Source organism: Schistocerca gregaria, chromosome 3 (assembly GCF_023897955.1).
Source record: "Schistocerca gregaria isolate iqSchGreg1 chromosome 3, iqSchGreg1.2, whole genome shotgun sequence".
Classification (NCBI taxonomy): Eukaryota; Metazoa; Arthropoda; class Insecta; order Orthoptera; family Acrididae; genus Schistocerca; species Schistocerca gregaria.
Window position 1 is genome coordinate 688210950 of NC_064922.1, and position 22000 is coordinate 688232949.

General features: G+C 44.2%; 1 protein-coding gene across 2 annotated transcripts in view; it reads left to right on the plus strand.

The window, feature by feature from the left end:
• The first annotated feature begins 2434 nt into the window (after nucleotides 1-2434).
• LOC126356203 (uncharacterized Golgi apparatus membrane protein-like protein CG5021) overlaps nucleotides 2435-22000 on the plus strand; it is a 49898-nt gene continuing 30332 nt past the window's right edge. The window contains exons 1-5 of one of the 2 annotated variants that reach the window (XM_050007008.1): nucleotides 2435-2542; nucleotides 3196-3263; nucleotides 3348-3502; nucleotides 18457-18536; nucleotides 19895-20008. In XM_050007008.1, coding sequence (XP_049862965.1) covers nucleotides 2528-2542; nucleotides 3196-3263; nucleotides 3348-3502; nucleotides 18457-18536; nucleotides 19895-20008 — 432 coding nt within the window. In that variant the 5' untranslated portion in view covers nucleotides 2435-2527. Of the gene's footprint in view, nucleotides 2543-3195; nucleotides 3264-3347; nucleotides 3503-18456; nucleotides 18537-19882; nucleotides 20009-22000 lie in introns of both variants that reach the window. The other variant, XM_050007007.1, reaches the window with a different exon arrangement.

A 22000-nucleotide genomic window follows, 5' to 3' on the forward strand; every position in this document is an offset into this window, starting at 1 on the left:
TTTTATCAGTGATCTAGGCTGGTATGATAACAAAACATACAAACATATGATTTCGAAAAGGTGAGAGTCTCCCTCATGACTGTGTCACACTTGCAAATTCTATCTTCTACCATAGACAACAGCTTCTCGAAACAGGTCACGTCCATTCTCACAAAGTTCCGAAATTCTTGCGAATGTTCAGGCCTCACTTCTTTCATAAGCAGTATAATTCTCCGCCTTCGCTCCTTGCTTTCAGTCAGGGTCGAACTGAACAACGTCTGGCTTTTTGTTTTCGTCCTCTTTCTGCCCGAATCCGAAGGTTTACTGTCACTGCCAAGGCAACAGCTCCAAAAACAAGTTGGCCCTCCATGTGCAAAATGTAAATTTAGGTATTCATGTACCTGTGTAACCATGTGTCGTAATACAAAACTAACTGTCGAGTCTTTAATTTAGAACAGTAGTAACCTATATAATAGAATAACAGTTACTTCATAAATAATGATAAAAACAATTTCTTATTAAATAGGGGCCTTGAGCTCACATAGATAATTTGAAGGAATGACGTTTCAATATGTCACACAGTCACCCTTGTGTTTCGCGCGGTAGAACGAACGACTTTACAAGAGTGCAGATGGTTCTATTTGCTTTTTGCGCGTTATTACCGTCTACTGTGTATGTGCGCCAGGTGAATCCCGCCTGGATGGTGTAATAGGTCTACATGAACCAGCATGTAGTTACTGATATGCACGCTTATTACTATGTTTTTGACTTCCTTGCTATTGGTTGGGGCCAAGAATATGCTTTGTTTCATTAGAATGCACTTATATCTATGCTGAAGATTCTTAAAATGCTCATTGACAGATTTTCCAACACAAGAAAAGTACTCATTAAAGACATTTGCAATCTGACATTGACATTTCATGATATGTCCTTTATGGTTTATAATAAAATCACTTGTTGATCTGTGCTTACAGTCCTTAAAGCTATTTATCACTTTCCAAACAGCTAAACAGTAGAGTTTCTTAACATTGTGGCTGCATATTTACTCTTAGTTTCTAGCAGAAGATCTTTAGAGTAATCCCGATAGTTCTTAAATTCTACCTTTACTTTGTTATTATCATTATTATTATTATTTATCATTGCATGTTGGAAAAGTCTAAGTCTCTCTCTTGCTGTTGTTACTTCATGATTTAGCCAGTTTTTTATGTCTTTTTACAGTCATTTACTGTAAAGGTCATTTCTGGGCATGAGACATTGGAGCAATAATAAAAATCTGATGAAAAATCACTGAAAGTAATGCTGATGTTTCACCCCATTGTAAGCTTTTCAGCAAACTATTGAAATCGTTAACATTGTCGTCATTGTTGATTCTTTTTCTCACATATTGTTTCTCTTTTCTATTGATATGAAGATTTTCAGCTTCTATCCATACCTGTATTGCGTGGTGGTCAGGAATGGCAAGCTTCAGAACTGATGTACTGCATGTAAAGTGGGACATGTTAGTTATAATGTTGTCAATGCATGATTTTACGCTATTGACCTCTCTAATGGCTCGTTTATCAGAAATGTTAAGTCAAATCGAGCTGGTATTAGCATTATTTTTTTAGATACAGAGTCATTGGCCAGCAAAAGAATATTTATATCTCCAGTTAGTAATATGTTAACCCAGCCATTTTTATTGCGGTGTTTACTGTCAATGTCAACAAACAGGTCATTAAGAACATCAAAGAAACTATCTAGGCTACCAGATGGAGGTCTGTATATGCCTATAATAATTAAGTTCTCTTTCCCCCACTTATAATAAATTGCTGCTAGTTCTATTATACCCTCAATGCTGAAACACTTACATCTATTACACTATAATTACTACCCCTGACTGCAAAGATAGATACCCCACCACAACGTTTCTCTTTTCTACTGAAGGCAGAGCAAAAGATCATGGAGAGTGGCTTACATACCGTACACTAATTAGCTCATCTTTGTTCACTTATAATTAAAAGATCAGGGTTATCAATTGCTACAACGGTGTCCAACTCGTTGTGCTTATTGCTAAGAGTTTGAAAATTCTGCTGAATTAATTTGAAAGTGAGTTTGGATTGTTGAACACTTGATGGACGTGTCACCCTACCAGACTGATTGTTTTTAAGAGTACAAGGGTTCCACTGTATGATATTAGGGCTAAGTTTCTCCTGCTGGACCATACATGGAGAGTTAGAGCTACCAGGCTGTTCAGCAGAGTTTACAAGTTTCCCTGGCTTGTCAGTTGTAGTTCTTTGTGTGGGAAGTCCTGTTTGGGTGGGTTGTGCCATTCCATAGCAATGCACTTATTTACACATTTTCTTAGGGTTAGCGGTACGAATTCATACTAGCCCGCCACACTCTTATTTCAGAACCTTGTTTGTCTTCCAAATGTTGGAATATATTGTCTATTCCAGTCGACTTTGACATGGAGAGTCCTTAAGCGATATCTTTGATTTGCCAGCTGTTGATACGCGTCGGTGGCATAGCTTTGACTGACACATGGTAGTTTCAGTCAAAACAGCGAAAAATGGCGTCTGCTTCGGTGAGTTGTTCTTATGTTTACACTACGGTATAATGAAAGTAAACTGACAATTCGATCATGAAATGTAAATTGTTGACATTTCACTGTTGAGATGACGTCGTGTCAAAACTCTGAGAGTTACGTATCCTGTTAAGCGTTGAACCACTTGCGTGTATGATACGAGACTTTTTGGAAGAATCTTATAATACGTCAGCTTGCACTAATGCTTAACTTTTCTTTTCATAAATCTTTATTATTTGTCATGCATTAATCTAAGAAACTAAAAGCATGTTTGGAAACTAGGTAGGAGGGACAGGTAGTGTATTTTACTCAGAACATTATTGTCGAATGAAGTGTACGCTGCTGTGGTATCTTAATTGAAACAGGCGTAGCGGCTTAGAATCGAACTTGGATAGTTCGCATTTGTCAGTGTTTTATCGTCTAGCAGTTCGGTAGAGCCTCAAGTACACTGCAAATCTTCATATGCCCACTAATTCGCTCGTATCGTGACGAAACCCGGCAAAGGCCCGGTAGATCTATAGGTCTAGTTTGGACTCCTTATTGATGTTTAAAAATTTGTCTCTAATTCACATTAGTTATTTTAAATTTGGTAACTTGCTCTGCACATCGATTCCGATTTTCTTAAGTTAATATTTTATTCAATATTATTTCAGGCGCCTCTTTTAGACGATGACACGCTGGCGTTTGGCGAAGAGGAGGAAATAAACTCTAAGAAAATAGTGTAAGACAAGTATTTCTATTAACCAGTTGATTTCACATTTCCATAATCATTTGTGCTTTACTAATAAAAGCTGTCATTTTACAGGCATCCATATGTCACATTTTTCCATTTATCCTTCAGAGTATCAGCGCTGCTAGTGTACATGTTATGTGGCCTGTTCAGTACTAGTTTCATTGCGAGTTTTGTGACGATAGTGTTGCTTCTGTCAATGGATTTTTGGACTGTGAAGAATATTACAGGTATGTTTATGGCTTGTATTGCCAATTTTTGGAGTCATAATTTGTAAAATGGTGATGAACTGTATATCCTAATTGTGCTTTTGGCAAATCTGAATGAACGAATTATTTTAGCATGATTTTAAAATATTTTCTCATTGTATTGTCTGTAGTTTTTCAGTTTTTGTCATGTGGACGCTTATTAAATGCATCTGAAAATTGTTTTGAAGTTTGTCTATTCATGATTTTATGGTGTTGCTTGTAATCATTTTCAGCTTTTACTTTGTCCATTTGGTTTGGTACTATGGCAAAAGAAATATTGCCTATATTGACAGCTGCCTCCCAGTTTAAAATCAAGCTCTTTTCTTGAATCCCTGAGTATCATTTGTGATAGATGTTGCAGCTACTGTAGACTTATTCTAGAGTTTGTGCTAATACATGAACAGCCCTTTGAAATTATTGTACCGCCTTGAGGCTAAACACAAAGACTCAACTTATGATTGTATTTTGAATCTCTCAGTGTTTGTTATAAATTTATAATATATCTAGATGAGTTGTCATAATAACACATTATCCATTTTTATAATAAAGAGGAGAGCAGTTCCTTCTCCTTGGTTGTTGAGGATACATGGTTTTTTTGTTTGTTAATCCTCATTCTCAGGAAATGTGTGTCATCTGTCTGTAACAGCAGTTTGACCCCTTTATCAGCTTTGTTTTCTGCAGAAGTGATGGAAGAAAAAAAAAACAGTTAACTGACCTAAACAAAATATTGGGAAGGGTCTTTCCTTTCTATGTACTGTCTTAGCTTGTATGTTGTTAATTGTCTTAACGATTAAAGAAGATAGAGTTTCAGAGGTGACATGTTTATTTCATGTACAGTGTTTGTTAAACTGTTGTATAGCCACTTTGGATAGCCATTTCCTTAAGCATTGCAATAATTGTGTGACAGTGGATGTCAAATTGATTCCATATTTTTAGATTTCCAGAAGCCTTTTGACACCATTCCACACAAATGTCTTCTAACCAAACTGCTTGCCTATTGGATATCACCTCATTTGTGCGACTGGATTCATGATTTCTTGTCAGAAAGGTCACAATTCATTGTAATAGATGGAAAGTCATAGAGTTCACCAAGGAAGTATTATAGGCCCTCTATTGTTCCTGATCTATATTAGTGACATAGGAGACAAGTGGAGTAGCCTTATTAGATTGTTTGCAGATGGTGCTGTCATTTACCATCTTGTAAAGTCATCAGATGACCACTACGAATTGCAAAAAGATTTAGATGAGATATCTGTATGGTGTGAAAAGTGGCAATTGACCCTGAATAAATAAAAGTGTGAAGTTATTCACATCAGTACTAAAAGAAATCCACTAAATTTTGATTACGCGATAAGTCAAACAAATCTGAAGGCTGTAAATTCAACTAAATACTTAGGGATTACAATTACAAATAACCTGAATTAGAATGATCACATAGATAGTGTTCTGGGTAGAGCAAACCAAAGACTAAGATTCATTGTCAGAACACTTAAAAGGTGCAGCAGGTCTACTAAAGAGACTGCTTAACCACGCTTGTCCGCTCTATTCTGGAGTATTGCTGTGCAATGTGGGATCCGCATCAGGTGGGACTGACGGATGACATCAAAAAAGTTCAAAGGGGGACAGCTCGTTTTGTATTGTCACAAAATAGGTTGGATAATGCCACAGACATGATAATGTTAATTGGAGTGGCAATCATTAAAAGAAAGGTGTTTTTTTGTTGGGACAGGTTCATCTCATGGAATTTCAATCACCAGTTTTGTCCTCCGATTGCGAAAACTTTCTGTTGGTACCCACCTGCATAGTGAGACATGGCCATCACGATAAAATAGAGAAATCAGGGCTTGCACAGAAAAATTTAAGTGCTTGTTTTTTCGCGTGCTGTTCAAGAGTGGAACTGTAGAGACACAGCTTAAATGTGGTTCATTGAACACACTGCCAGGCACTTTATTGTGAATAGCAGAGTAAATCACGTAGATGTAGGTACTCAGGTGTTGACTTGAGGTTGGAGACAGTTGTCGAATGTTATGACTGATGTGTAAGGCTCAGATGTTTTAAGTCTGCCCTATTATTGCAATGTTGTGCGATTATTATTGTCATTCTTATTTCCCATTTGGTACTGTCTGACACCGTCTACAGGCTAATGCTAGCTGTACCCTTCCTCTTCCACTGACAAATTGAGCAGGGGGTCTTAAAGACTTCCTATGTCCCCCCATACAAGACATAATTTGTCTTGGCTTGTCTTGTCTTGTCTTCACCATCAGGCGAGTTGTACATTAGTGGAAGTCAGTCAAAAATTCCAGTTCTTTAATTTTTTTCAAAAAAAGAGTATCTTCTCCCCTTGTGGATTCATATACCATTTTCATAGTACTTGCATGGTGATTGAACATACTGGTAACAAATCCAGCAGCAGAGTCTCAGACATGGGAGAAGTATTAAAGAATGGGTCATACTAGTGGTATGTACATGGTCTTGTTTATAATTGAGCTACATATTCCTAGGATTGTCAAAATAAACCACTTGACCTCCTCCCCCCTCCCCACCCCCCATTACAGCTCTTACTTGCTGCTTACATTTCATATTGCATTGCAGCGTTGCACCTAGATATTTAACATGACTGTGTCTAGCAGTACACCACTAATGATGTATTTGAACCTTACAGGATTGTTTTTCCTACTCATATGCATTAACATAATTTTTTGTACTTTTAGAGCAGGCTGCCATTCATCACACTCAATAGAAATTCTGTCCAAGTCATTCTGTATCCGTCTGCAGCCACTCAGTGTGTGTAGAGAACAAATCTGTCCTACTACACTTTGGCATTCTTGACATTACCCTTTTTCTGACGAACACCTACCATTCAAGACGACATAGTGGGTTTTATTACATAGGGTGTTTAAAAAGTTTTGCACAGTTGTCTCTAAATTTTTTTATGTTTTGCGGGAGGAGAATAAAATTTTTTTGTGAATATATCTGGAACATTTAGCTATACATTGTGTCTACTCAATGTAGCTTCCATCTGCTGTGACGCATCTGGCCCAACGTTCTTTCCATGATGCAAATGCTCTTTGGTAAAATTCTGGGGATTGACTTTTACACCATCGATTGACACAGGAAATAAGGTCGTTCTCACTATCAAATGTTTTACCGCGCATGTGGGTCATCTGACGACCAAAGATGTAAAAATCAGACGGAGCCATGTCCGGACTGTAGGGAGGATGAGGAACCATTTTCCAACCCATTTTCCTGATTTTCTTCTGCATCATAAGGGCTGTATGGGGTTTGGCATTGTCATGATGTAGTCTGATGAGCTGACCCTGATACTGTGGCCTGTGGGTCTTGATGGCACGTCGCAGCTTGTTCAATAAAACAGCTTGTTCAATAAACAGTAACAGTCCTGGTTAATTGTGGAGCCAGGTTCCAAAAAGTCAATGAAAATGATATCACACTGACCCCAGAAGGAGGAGGCTATCACCTTTTGGCCTGCTGTTCGCGAAAGTCTTGGTTTCTTCATCCGAGGGGAACCCAGATGATGCCTCCATGGATTGGGTTTTGCTCTCAGGTTCAGACAGGAACAACCATGTTTCATCCTGGGTAACGACACCATCAAAACCCAACGTGCACAGATTTTTCTGTATTCTAGTGACTGTATTAGTGATACCACACTACCCAATGGCGAACGAGTCATTTCGGCAAGCTGTTGTCATCTCACATCTTTTTTTGATGATTTGATCAATGATCTCATTCACATCACTCAGTGGCGTCTATGGCCTACTGCACCATGGATTGTCTAGTAGAGAGAAATCACCTCTTTTAAACCTCTGCAACCACCTCTGGATACTGCTGCGGTCCACTGTGTCCTGGGAGCAACTACCTGTGAATCAATGTGGCAGAGTCATCGCTGGTCTTGAAGAGAAACTCCATCACTGACCGTTGTCGCAACCTGACATCTACTTCATGGTCCATTATGGCTCACATGTAAATAAAAGAAAATACTATGTAAATAAAATAGAAAGAAACTTCCACATGGGAAAAATATATTAAAAACAAAGATTCCAAGACTTTACCAAGCGGGAAAGCGCCGGTAGATAGGCACAATGAATAAAACACACAACACACACACACACAGAATTTAGAGCTTTTGCAACCGGTGAGTGCTTCGTCAGGAAAGAGGAAAGGAAAAGGAAAGATGAAAGGATGTGGGTTTTAAGGGAGAGCAAGGTGAGGCCATATGTTAACTTTTCGCATCCAGCCAATATTTATTTTACATCACATTTTCCTCTCATTTTGTAATACAGGTATCCAATGGGTTGTAGTAATGCAGCTGTTTTCAGTGCATAGATAAAAACCAATATAAATACCTTTTTCAATAGGAGACAGGTTTATCTTTAGAAGTTCGAATAACATTGAACACCACCTTCATTGGGATGTCAAAGATTTTGGTACGTCACAATGGTTGATCCATCCAGTTCTGTTCTGAATGATTGTGCACTTATGTATCCACACACATAAAAAAAGTTATGCATCACCTCTGTTTCGAGAGTTCCAGAACCTGTCCAGAAAATTGGAATAGAGATCAACACAAACATCACTTCTGCCCTTTTTATTGCTCTTGAAAACCACACATTGCATGTTGTACCACCACACAGTGAGATCTTCAGAGGTGGTGGTCCAGATTGCTGTGCACACTGGTACCTCTAATACCCAGCAGCACATCCTCTTGCATTGATGCAAGCCAGTATTTATCATGGTTTACTATCCACAAGTTCATCAAAGCACTGGTGGTCCAGATTGTCCCACTCCTCAGTGACGATTAGGCACAGATCCCTCAGGTGGGTCATGTCGTCAATAAACAGCCATTTTCAATCTATCTCAGTTATATTCAATTGGGTTCATGTCTGGAGAACATGCTGGCCACTCTAGTTGAGCGATGTTGTTATCCTGAAGGAAGTCATTCACAAAATGTGCACAATGGGGGCGCGAATTGTTCTCGATGAAGTAGTGTGTCTCGCCAATATATGATTGCACTATTAGTCGGAGGATGGCATTCACATATCATACTGCTGTCATGGTGCCTTCAATGACCACCAGTGCCATATGTTCGCCCCACATAATGCCACTCTAAAACAGCAGGGAACCTCCACCTTTCTGTACTCACTGGAGAGTGTGTCTAAGGCATTCAGCCTGACCGGCTTGCCTCCAAACATGTCTCCGACAATTGTCTGGTTGAAGGCATATGTGACACTCATCGGTGAAGGGAACATCATGCCAGTCCTGAGTGGTTCATTTGGCGTGTTGTTGGACCCATCTGTACCGTGCTGCTTGGTGTCGTGGTTGCAAAGATAGACCTCGCCATGAACGTCAAGAGTGAAGTTGCGCATCATGCAGCCTATTGCGCACAGTACGAGTCGTAACACGACGTCCTGTGGCTGCACAAAAAGCATTATTTCACATGATGGCATTGTTGTCAGGGTTCCTCAGAGCCATAATCCGTAGGTAACGATCATCCACTGCAAGTAGAAGCCATTGTGTGGACTGAGCGTGGCATGTCATCGACAGTTCTTGTCTCTCTGTACCTCCTCCATATCCGAACAACCTCGCTTTGGTTCTTTCCAAGTTGCCTGGACACTTCCCTTGTTAACAGCTCTTCCTGGCGCAAAGTAACAATACGGATGCGATTGAACTGTGGTATTGACCGTCTAGGCATGTTGAACTACAGACAACACGAGCCGTGTACCTACTTCCTGGTGGAACGACTGGAACTGATTGGTTGTCGGACCCTCTCTGTCTAATAGGCACTGTTCATGCATGGTTGTTAACGTCTTTGGACGGGTTTAGTGGCATCTCTGAACAGTCAAAGGGACTGTGTCTGTGATACAATGTCCACAGTCAACGTCTATGTTCAGGAGTTCTGGGAACAGGGTGATGCAAAACTTTTTTCATGTGTGTATTTTACTTAATAGAAAGAAGTAAATGCTAATGAAAAGAAACGTTCAGTTTTATATTAAGTTTTCTATCCATAAGTTTTCTATTGATATAGAAGTACCACAAAATATGCAATACTTTAGTGTATAAAAAACAAAGATTCCAAGACTTACCAAGCGGGAAAGCGCTGGTAGATAGGCACAATAAATAAAACACACACACAGAATTTTGAGCTTTCGCAACTGGCGGCTGCTTCGTCAGGAAAGAGGGAAGGAAAAGGAAAGATGAAAGGATGTGGGTTTTAAGGGAGAGGGTAAGGAGTCATTCCAATCCTGGGAGTGGAAAGACTTACCTTAGGGGGAAAAAAGGATAGTTATATACTCGCGCGCGCACACACACACACACACACACACACACACACACACACACACACACACACACACACACACACACACACACACACAAGCAGACTTATTTAAAGGCAAAGAGTATGGGCAGAGATGTAGGTCAAGGCGGAAGTGTGGAGGCAAAGATGATGTTGAATGACAGGTGAGGTACGAGTGGCAGCAACTTGAAATTAGCGGAGATTGAGGCCTGGTGGATAATGAGAAGAGAGGATATATTGAAGGGCAAGTTCCCATCTCCTGAGTTCGGATAGGTTGGTGTTGGTGGGAAGTATCCAGATAACTCGGACGGTGTGACACTGTGCCTGATGTCCAGGCAGAGCTTCAAGGAATCCTCAGAACCTTAGGCCCCCTACAAAACCTTCCACCTGACTCCATCAACCTCCTGACCCTACTGACACCCTGCACTCCTACCTTCTACCTACTTCCTAAAATTCACAAACCCAAACATCCTGGCCGCCCCATTGTAGCTGGTTACCAAGCCCCCACAGAACGTATCTCTGCCTACGTAGATCAACACCTTCAACTCATTACATGCAGTCTCCCATCCTTCATCAAAGACACCAACCACTTTCTCGAACACCTGGAATCCGTACCCAGTCTGTTACCCCTGGAAACCATCCTTGTAACCATTGATGCCACTTCCCTATACACAAATATCCCGCACGTCCAGGGCCTCACTGCGATGGAGCACTTCCTTTCACACCGATCACCTGCCACCCTATCTAAAACCTCTTTCCTCGTCACCTTAGCCAGCTTCATCCTGACCCACAACTTCTTCACTTTTGAAGGCCAGATATACCAACAATTAAAGGGAACAGCCATGGGTAGCAGGATGGCCCCCTCGTATGCCAACCTATTTATGGGTCGCTTAGAGGAAGCCTTCTTGGTTACCCAAGCCTGCCAACCCAAAGTTTGGTACAGATTTATTGATGACATCTTCATAATCTGGACTCACAGTGAAGAACAACTCCAGAATTTCCTCTCCAACCTAAACTCCTTTGGTTCCATCAGATTCACCTGGTCCTACTCCAAATCCCATGCCACTTTCCTTGACGTTGACCTCCATCTGTCCAATGGCCAGCCCCCCTGTGGGTTCGGGGGTAAGAATAGGCCCACGGTATTCCTGCCTGTCGTAAGAGGTGACTAAAAGGAGTCTCAAATGTTTTGGCCTTGTGAGATGGTCCCCTAACGGGTTTGACCTCCATCCTTCTAAATTTTCCGAAGAGCGAGCCGATTGGGGAAGGGCGCCTTACAAGGAGCGATGTGTCCATCATGCAATACCATCTCTAGCCAGGTTTGTCGTCATCGCTTAGCAGTCCCGCTCACCTACCATCTCTTGGGCGTGGATTTATTCTTGGGTGCAGTTTATTGCAGTCTGCTATGCTGTGTCGCTTTATGCGCCAATGACGATATTGGACTACATCACCTGACATCCAGCACGGTAGCCAGTCCGTTGTGGTGGGGCCGCCATGTACCCTGTTGGTTGTAGCCCCCTGACTACACAGGGATCGCTCTGCTGATGCCAGCGCCGTTAACTCCCCACGTATGCCAAGGAGTAGATGCCTATCTCCTTGGGGCATTGGGACTCCCGGCAATGGCCATCCTGCCAGGTGGTCGTTGCTGAGGCTGGGTGGCACCCGTGGGGAGGGCCCTTGGTCGGAGTAGGTGGCATCAGGGCGGATGACCTGCAATGAAGCGTGGTACATCATCTCTTGCTGGCGGCCAGCCGCCAGCAGTCTCTAAGCGTTCCAGGGCTCAATACAACGCAACTACGTATGACCCCAAATCGTTCCTCTCCCTGGCTACACCATGGGATGAACGAAAGACTAAGGATGCCAGCGTACCATACTCGCCCCGCTACCTGGTGTGTACGAGAGCTGATGGTGAATCCTTTACATCCATGAAGCCTCAGTTCTTCGTCGAGCACTTAGAGGACAAGTGCAGGGAGGTGGAGGGCTTGTCCAAAATGCGCTCGGGCTCGGTTTTGATCAAATCGGCGTCCTCCGCCCAGTCCCGCCGGTTACTCGATTGTAACAAGCTGGGGAATGTTCCGGTTACAATCACGCCCCATAAGAGTCTTAATATGGTCCAGGGCATAACATTCCATCGGGACCTTCTATTGCAGTCCGATGACGAGCTTCGCGCCAATTTAGAGCGGCGAGGTCTTCACTTTGTCCGGCACGTACATCGTTGTCCAAGGGATAAGCAGGTTGCCACCGGTGCCTTCATCTTGGCCTTCAAGGGTGATACTTTACCTGAGAAGGTCAAGGTGATGGTCTATCGTTGTGGCGTCAAGCCATATATCCCTCCCCCGATGCGGTGCTTTAAGTGCTGGAAGTTCGGGCATATGTATTCCCGCTGTACTTCCAGCCTCACATGTCGAGATTGTGGACGCCCATCACATCCCAATACTCCATGTGCTCCGCCTCCCATCTGTGTAAACTGCGGAGAGCACCACTCGCCTTGCTCGCCGGACTGCAGGATCTTCCAGAAAGAGCGCAAAATCATGGAGTATAAGACCCTGGACCGCCTGACATACACTGAGGCCAGGCAGAAGTTCGAACGCCTCCATCCTGTTCGAATGACTGCCTCTTACGCCGCGGCTACTACTGTTATGGCCCCATTAGCTCTCCCTCAGACTGCCACCTCTCAGAGCCGGAATGCTACACCTGCCCCCTTGATGGTGGGGGGCACTTCACTCCCTGCTGCTCCTGCACTACCTGCCTCAGGAGCAGCAACCCCCCAACCATCCGGGACATCAGTCCCCACTTCTAAGCTGGGGATGCCTCAAACTTCCCCGGCTCAAATAGCACGGAAAGGGTCCCTTGGGTCCCTTCCTTCCCAAGTTTCCGCCTCTGGGAAGGGTGACGTCAGCCAATGGAAGAAAAGCAGACCAGCGGCTGGTCGCAGGGCTTCCCGCTCCTCCTCCGTCCCGGAGACTGACTCGCTGGAGCCCTCCCAGCCAATGAAACCCAAAGACCAGAGAGAGAAGACGAAGAAGAAGACCTCTAAGGCCAAGGACCACGCGGTGGCATCCACCCCACTGCTCCCTACAGGCTCTGCGTCCGAGGATAAGGTGGAGATCCGGGCGTCCGCTGAGGACCTGGATCTCGCCGGACCCTCGGACACCATGGAAGCAGATTGTACTGGTCCTCCATCGGTGGCAGCAGGTGCCCCAGTGGCGTGATCTGCCTCCTCGGCCCATTCACACCAGTGGAACTCCAGCGCTTTTTTCCCCCACCTTGCTGAGCTTCGCCAACTCATCAGCAGTCACCCTTTCCTCTGCATTGCCCTACAGGAAACTTGGTTTCCGGCAATGCGGACCCCTGCCCTACGTGGGTATCGGGGTTATTACAAGAACCGGGCAGCTTATGAGAGCGTATCTGGTGGAGTCTGCGTCTACATCCTTAACTCTGTCTACAGCGAATGTGTACCTCTTCACACACCTTTAGAGGCTGTCGCTGTAAGGATGTGGACGCCTCAGCCTATTACTGTCTGCAGTTTGTATCTTCCGCCAGATGGTGATGTCTCGCGTCATGTGTTGGCTGCATTGATAGCACAACTGCCTCCTCCTTTTGTGTTACTGGGCGACCTTAACGCCCATAACCCCCTGTGGGGTAGCGCCGCGATTACTGGCCGGGGTAGAGATGTCGAGACTCTTCTCTCGCAGCTTGACCTCTGCCTCTTAAACACGGGAGAGCCGACACATTTCAGCGTAGTCCATGGCACATTTTCGGCCATCGACCTTTCTATCTGCAGCCCCGAACTTTCACCATCCATCCACTGGAGTGTCCATGACGACTTATGTGGTAGTGACCATTTCCCCATCTTTCTGTCACTACCACAGCATCACTCTTCTGAACGCCCCTCCAGATGGGCTCTGAATAAGGCTGATTGGGGCTTGTTCTCCTCTCTCGCCACTATCGCACCTCCTTCCCATGACACCATTGATGCGGTGGTTCAGTCGGTCACCACCGGCATCGTTTCTGCGGCGGCATCTGCGATTCCCTGTTCATCCGGGTCCCCTCGGCGGAGAACTGTGCCTTGGTGGGCGCCCGAGATCGCAGAGGCGATTAGAGATCGCCGGCAGGCTCTTCAACGCCATAAGCGGCACCCGTCCTAGGAGAACCTCATCGTTTTTAAACAGCTCTGTGCCCATGCCCGACGCCTTATTCGCCAACGGAAGCAGGAGTGCTGGGAACGGTATGTTTCCACCATTGGCGTCCGTACCTCTGCATCACAGGTTTGGTCTAAGATTAGGCGACTCCATGGCTATCGGCCGCCTGTCTCTGTTCCTGGGCTTTCGCTGAATGGAGTGGTGTGTCCTGACTCCGACACGATTGCGGACCGGTTAGCAGCGCATTTTGCTCAGTGTTCCGCATCTACGAATTACCCACTGGCCTTCCGCTCCCGGAAAGAGCGGTTGGAAAGTTGGAGGCTTTCCTTTCACACGCGACACGCAGAGTCGTACAATGCTCCTTTCAGCGACTGGGAATTCCAGAGTGCACTATCTGCTTGCCGTGATACGGCTCCTGGGCCAGACCACATCCACAGCCAGATGCTGAAACATCTCTCTGTGAATTGCCAGCGACGCCTCCTAGATGTTTTCAACCGCATCTGGGTTGAGGGTGTGTTCCCGTCTCAATGGCGAGAAAGCATCGTCCTCCCCGTGTTGAAACCTGGCAAGAACCCGCTGGAGGTGGACAGCTACCGCCCCATAAGCCTCACCAACGTTCTTTGCAAGTTGCTAGAACGTATGGTGAGCCGGAGGTTGAGTTGGCTCCTCGAGTCTCGAGGCCTTCTGGCTCCGTCTCAGGGTGGGTTCCATAAAGGCCGCTCTGCCGTCGATAATCTGATCTCCCTAGAGTCTGCCGTCCGTACAGCCTTTGCACACCGCCAACATCTGGTTGCCGTCTTCTTCAACACGCGGAATGCGTACGATACGACTTGGCGATATCACATCCTGGCCACACTTCATGGGTGGGGTCTTAGGGGCCCGCTTCCGATTTTTATTCAGAATTTTCTGTCGTCTCGTTCCTTCCACGTGCAAGTTGCTGCGTCCCATAGTTTCTCCCGGGTCCAGGAGAACGGGGTCCCACAGGGGTCTGTCCTCAGTGTCTCCCTGTTTTTAATTGCGATCAATGGGCTTGCTGAGGCGGTGGGATCGTCCGTCGCAGCTTCGTTGTATGCAGACGACTTCTGCCCCTACTACAGCTCCGCTGGCATTGCAGTTGCTGAGCGCCAGCTGCAGGGCGCTATCCGCAAGGCGCAGTCGTGGGCTGTAGGTCACGGCTTCCAGTTTTCGGCCGCTAAGACCTGCGTTATGCATTTCTGCCGGCGTCGCACGGTTCACCCTGAGCCACGCCTTTACCTTGACGGTGAACCTCTTGCTGTGGTAGAGACGCATCGGTTCTTGGGACTGGTATTTGATGCCCGGTTGACTTGGCTGCATCATATTAGGCAGCTTAAACAAACATGCTGGCGGCATTTAAACGCTCTCCGTTGCCTTAGCCACACCGGATGGGGTGCCGATCGGTCCACCCTTCTCCGGCTGTATCAAGCGCTGATCCAGTCCCGCCTTGATTATGGGTGTGTGGCCTATGGTTCGGCATCGCCATCAGCATTGCAATTGCTGGATCCCATCCATCACTGCGGGATCCGACTCGCCACAGGAGCATTTCGGACAAGCCCTGTTGACAGCTTACTTGTGGAGGCTGGTGTTCCTCCATTGCGGATCCGGCACGACCGACTTCTGGCCGCTTATGCTGCCCACGTTTGTAGCTTGCCAGGGCATCCCAACTACCGTCTCCTGTTCCCGCACTCGATCGTCCATCTTCCAGACAGGCGGCCCCGGTCAGGGTGTACGATCACGGTTCGCATCCGGGCTCTACTGTGTGGGATTGAGTTTTTTCCTCTCCCGCCTGTTTTCCGGGCCAATCTCCGTCTGCCCCCTTGGTGTGTGCGCCGACCATGCATTCGGCTGGATTTGGCACAGGGTCCGAAAGACTCGGTCCCTTCTCCGGCCCTCCGCCGCCGCTTTGTTTCTCTCCTTGCCGAGTTTTCCGGATCTGCCGTGGCCTATACCGACGGTTCGATGGTCTCTGGTCGCACTGGTTACGCTCTTACTCTAGAGGATCATTGTGAGCAATGGTCGCTGGCACCCGGGAACAGTGTATACACTGCCGAGTTGGTTGCCATCTATCGCGCCCTCGAGTATATCCGCTCCCGCTCAGGTGAGTCCTTTGTCATCTGTAGTGACTTCCTGAGTGGTTTACGAGCTCTTGACCAGTGCTTTCCTCGTTCCCGTCTGGTGATGGCCATCCACGAGTCGCTCCATGCTCTTGCCCGTTGCGGCCGCTCCGTTGTCTTTGTTTGGACCCCAGGTCATGTCGGCATCCCGGGCAATGAGCGGGTTGACACGCTGGCTAAACAGGCAGTGAGTTCACCGGCTCTGGAACTCGGCCTTATGGAGTGTGATCTCCTGTCGCTTTTGCGCCAGAAAGTGCTTGGTGCCTGGGGTGACGAGTGGCGCACCCTGCCCACGCCCAACAAACTTCGGGCGGTGAAGGAGATGACCGGTGTGTGGCGCTCCTCCATGCGGGCCTCTCGGAAGGACTCTGTCGTCCTCTGCCGGCTGCGCGTTGGCCACACGTGGCTGACGCACGGCCATTTGTTGCGCCGGGAGGACACACCGCTATGTCGCTGCGGGGCAGCTCTGACGGTGGTCCACATTTTGGTGGACTGCCCGCTTTTAACAGGACTCAGGCAGACGTTTGCGCTGCCTGATACCCTCCCTGCCCTTTTATGTGATGACGTTGCTATGGTGGACCTCGTGTTGAGTTTTTTCGGGCAGGGGGTTTTTATCGTATGATTTGAGTGTTTGTCCTTTTATTTCCTGTATTGACTTGGGCCTTTGGCCTGTGGTTTTCAACTGTGGGTTTTAATGTCATTTGGTGGTTGGCTTTTCCTTATTTTCATGGTCGGCCAACCACCTTCACACTCGGTGTGATTTTAGTTCCGTTTGTCTGGTCTTTGTCTGTCTTTCTTGTATTGTGTTGTCCCTTGTCTCAGTTCTCCGTTTTTAACGACTGACAGTTTTTATTTCGTGTGATTTTATCGTGGAACAAGGGACCGATGACCTTAGCAGTCTGGTCCCTTCAATCCCACACCCAACCAATCCAATGGCCAGATTCACACATCCATCCACATCAAACCCATCAACAAGCAACAGTACCTCCATTATGACAGCTGCCACCCATTCCATATCAAACGGTCCCTTCCCTACAGCTTAGGTCTTCATGGCAAACGAATCTGCTCCAGTCCTGAATCCCTGGACCATTACACCAACAACCTGAAAACAGCTTTCGCGTCCCGCAACTACCCTCCCAACCTAGTACAAAAGAAAATAACCAGAGCCACTTCCTCATTCCCTCAAACCCAGAATCTCCCACAGAAGAACCCCAAAAGTGCCCCAATTGTGACAGGATACTTTCTGGAACTGGATCAGACTCTGAATGTGGATCTCCAGCAGGGATACGACTTCATCAAATCCTGCCCTGAAGTGAGATCCATCCTTTATGAATCCTCCCCACTCCACCAAGAGTGTCTTCCTGCCATTCACTTAACCTTCGTAACCTCTTGGTACATCCCTATGAAATCCCCAAACCACCTTCCCTACCCTCTGGCTCCTACCCTTGCAACTGCCCCCGGTGTAAAACCTGTCCTATGAACCCTCCCACCACCACCTACTCCAGTCCTGTAACCCGGAAGGTGTACACGATCAAAGGCAGAGCCACGTGTGAAAGCACCCACATGATTTACCAACTGACCTGCCTACACTGTGACGCTTTCTATGTGGGAATGACCAGCAACAAACTGTCCATTTGCATGAATGGACACAGGCAGACAGTGTATGTTGGTAATGAGGATCACCCTGTGGCTAAACATGCCTTGGTGCACGGCCAGCACATCTTGGCACAGTGTTACACCGTCAGAGTTATCTGTATACTTCCCACCAACACCAACCTATCCGAACTCCGGAGATGGGAACTTGCCCTTCAATATATCCTCTCTTCTCGTTATCCACCAGGCCTCAATCTCCACTAATTTCAAGTTGGTGCCACTCATACCTCACCTGTCATTCAACATCATCTTTGCCTCCACACTTCCGCCTTGACTTACATCTCTGCCCATACTCTTTGCCTTTAAATAAGTCTGCTTGTGTGTGTGTGTGTGGGGGGGGGGGGGGGGGGGGGGGCGTGTGATTGCGTGCGTGCGTGCGTGAGTATATAACTATCCTTTTTTCCCCCTAAGGTAAGTCTTTCCACTCCTCGGATTGGACTCCTTACCCTCTCCCTTAAAACCCACATCCTTTCATCTTTCCTTTTCCTTCCCTCGTTCCTGACGAAGCAGCTGCTGGTTGTGAAAGCTCGAAATTCTGTGTGTGTGTTTTATTTATTGTGCCTATCTACCGGTGCTTTCCCGCTTGGTAAGTCTTGGAATCTTTGTTTTTTATATATTTTCCCCATGTGGAAGTTTCTTTCTATTTTATTTACAATACTTTAGTGTGTTACATATGCATAACAATGTGCTTTCCATTTACAGGAAGACTTATGGTTGGTCTTCGGTGGTGGAATTATGTTGATGATGATGGGAAGTCCCACTGGGTTTTTGAAGCAAGAAAGGTGTGTTACAAATATTAGCACTCTTAGTTATTCATCATTACAAACTTCTCAAAATACTTAGGATACATTTTCTTTTGCTGGTCACTGTGAAAAAAATGCTGTTTTTTGACCTTTTGTTTATCATAACACTGCGTAGAATTAAGAACTAACTTGATTTGTTAGTTTTATGTGGTAGAACTTGAAAGTTGCTTGGTTACCTTTCCAAATGTTACAGATTACTTCACCATTTTAAGATTTTTTAAAATTTTTGTTTAATGTGCTGCTATTCCTATTCTTTCTTTGTTTTTTTTCCCGCTCCCAGCAACTATTGATAATTCATTAATTATTGATCAGTCAGCGGTTCCAAAACCAGTGAAACATTATTTCTTTAAGTTAATTCTTCACAATTGGTCCTCAGTGCTTATATACTCCTCATTGTTTCAATTCAAAGATGTAGCCTCACTTCCTCCTCTCATTTTATTGAGCTGACTATATTACCAGTGTTCTATCACGGCCCTTCAGCTGTTGCTTCTTTGATAGCTGCTTTTATACTTCCCTTTCTCTACTTTTTTTCCAGGTGAATGTACTGAGAGTTAATTTTACTGACCTTGTTGTTCCTTTGAGAAGAATTTTATTGGTTTGACACAGCCAGAGTGAAAGGACTGATGATTCATTGATTTTGTCCCTCAAAGCTGTCAATGCAGTTTTATACCTTGTTGCAGAAGTTTGCTGTTGTACTTTGGGTTTTACCTCTAGTTTAGTCGTATTCTTTCCCACCAATTCAGCATTCCTCATACAGTTCATGAGCACTTGAAGTACAGTGAATGCAGGTTTTCAATTTTCTTGTGATATCCCTTGGGTGGACATAAATATAGTGATTTTGTGAGTGATATGAACCACTGTGGCCAGTTATGTCACTCAAAACTAGACCAGTAATGAGTACTCCATCTTCACTTGCTTGCTTCCAGTACAACAAATTAATTCTTTCAAGATTGCAAATTAAGACTATTCAAGAATCACATAGAGCCTAATATTGTGAAGAAATAAACCCTGCAGCAGTATTATGCTTGGACAAGGAATCTCTGCTTCAGTGCATTTGTTTTCTTTCTTGTAATATTTTAAGTAATATCTTAAGTAATATGTTAGGATAGTGATTAACCGGATACTTTCAGTCTCTTAACAGCCTACCTCTATCAGTCTCTGTTCATACCATAAGAACCTCTCAGTAATGTAGTTTTAAAGTGACATTGTGTATAATGCCATTACAGTTAATATTGTAGAAGTGAAAAAGATATGATGTACATGTTATATTGTGAATATAATCCAGATATTGTGGATTGAAATTTACATGTGAACCCTTTTCCCAGGGGAATCTGCAGAATAAAGTTAATGCAACAGAAGCACAGATATTTTGGCTGGCCTTAATTCTGTGTCCACTGTTGTGGAGCATCTTGTTCCTGGTTGCGTTGTTTGGATTTTCCTTTAAGTGGTTGGTATGTTAACTACTACTTTTAAAAGTTAATTTATTCTGTTCTTATTTTCTGATGTATCATGTCCTCGAACCGTATTGGAAAATAAACAGTATTTTTTTTCCTCTAGTGCTGAGCTGTGTAAGTTCTAATGACCAGTTTTGTTATTTTTGCCAAGTGTTAACATAACATGCTACTAACATGATTGAAGGACATGAACAAATTATGTTTCTGTTGTGTAAATACTCACTAGAAGAGGGTCTGAGACTTGATTTGCGGTTAAGATTCTCCCTTTTCCCCTCAGCAGAAAATGCATTTCAAAACAGTGGAAAGACAATATAATATTGTTTTAGTTTTCAAATTTTCAGTTGCTTAGTTGTGTCCTCTCTTTTAACTCATAGAAAAATTTTGTTCCCAAAGAATCAGATATTTTTGTCATCATATAAAATGTTATGATACTTTTGTGTTTGGTACATCTTAAAGAGTAATACATGCAAAAGTATAAGAGTCAGTTTGTTTGTATTTTATATTTGTTTCATTTCTTCAACAGTTAACATGTTTTACAATAATGATGAAAGTATAATCACCCCCTAAAAATTCACGTGTAATTGGATTTTCTATGGAAAAGTAGAGGTATGTTGCAATCAGGGCAATACCAGCTTGTTTCTTTGCTGCTTGTTTTGCCAATAAATTGTCTAGTCTTTATGCAAACAAAGCTTGGAAACCTGTATTGGATCTGAATTATCATAAAATTCTCCTGTAAAAAGGATGAGATTAAGACAGCAATATTAGTGATGAAAAATTGTAGCAGATTGCAGCTTATCTGAATATAGATCTTCTTGAGATTGTTCCCATTCTCATATTTTTCCCTCCGATGCAGAATAATTAATTCATCTTAAGCTTCTGAAAATTCTTGCTCACTTAACGAGTGTAGCAGGTTTATAACTGCAAAACCTAACAGTTACACTTGAAATGGGCAACAATGCAAGCACAAAATGGCTCTATCAGTTGCAACAGAGGCTCTTAAGTTCACTATTGCTTATTTTAAAGTAATTCTAGAAATTGACAACGGAAATCAGTACCTGACAAGGACAGAGTGCAAGATGTCCATACATAATTTTCATCTGAATCCAGTCCTTATTTTGAGCAATAGGTGGCTTGCACATCATGAAAATCATGGTCCAATATACATATGGATGCATTCCTTAGAACGCTGTGTCAAGGCCCAAGTTACGCTTGGGCTTGGTTGCTAAAATGTTAAATGACTTTCCTTTCCATAGACATTGTTATAGCAGGATGTGCATTATGGTCTTAAAGACATACACATCCACGTTACTTCTGCATGCTTTGTAATATTGTCCATTCATCTTACATTTTGTTACTTTTATGGTATTTATTTATTTCATGGCATCAAGCAAGGATGTCTTCTGTTCACGTACCATCTCTCTTCCTGCTTACAACTTTTGCTGATCAATTTTATTGTCATTGTATTATGTTTTCAGTCCAGTCTCTTGCATGTGCTGCAAGTATGTTTTCTGGTGTCTTGTAGTAATTTTCATCGTGTATGCCTTGATTGCTCACTTTGTGTTTCAGGCACATCAGAACGTTTGTTTGTTTTGAAGAATCCAATTTACCAAAGGCAGTTTCACTGTCCATGGAGCTTGTCGTTTTCAGCTACCCTAAATAGAAAAACTGATAAACTTCATTGTTAATTTGAAATATCTTTATTCCAGTATATTGGTTAAATCGTTCTAGTCTTATCATAATTGCTTTTCAAGCCTAGTTTCAAACTTGATCTATTAATTTCTTTCTTTATTCGTGGACGTTTATCTACACTAGAAACGAACAGTAGAATAGGATTATCAAACAGGTGGTGGTTAATGTTCATTCATTGATAAGTATTTCCACTTTTTCCCAGTTTTGTGATTTGAAAACTTCCTCATGTGCGGCTGAGGCTAGTCTTCTTAGTATGCAGTGGCTTTGCTTGAGCCCTCATTTATGTCATTAGGAAGACAA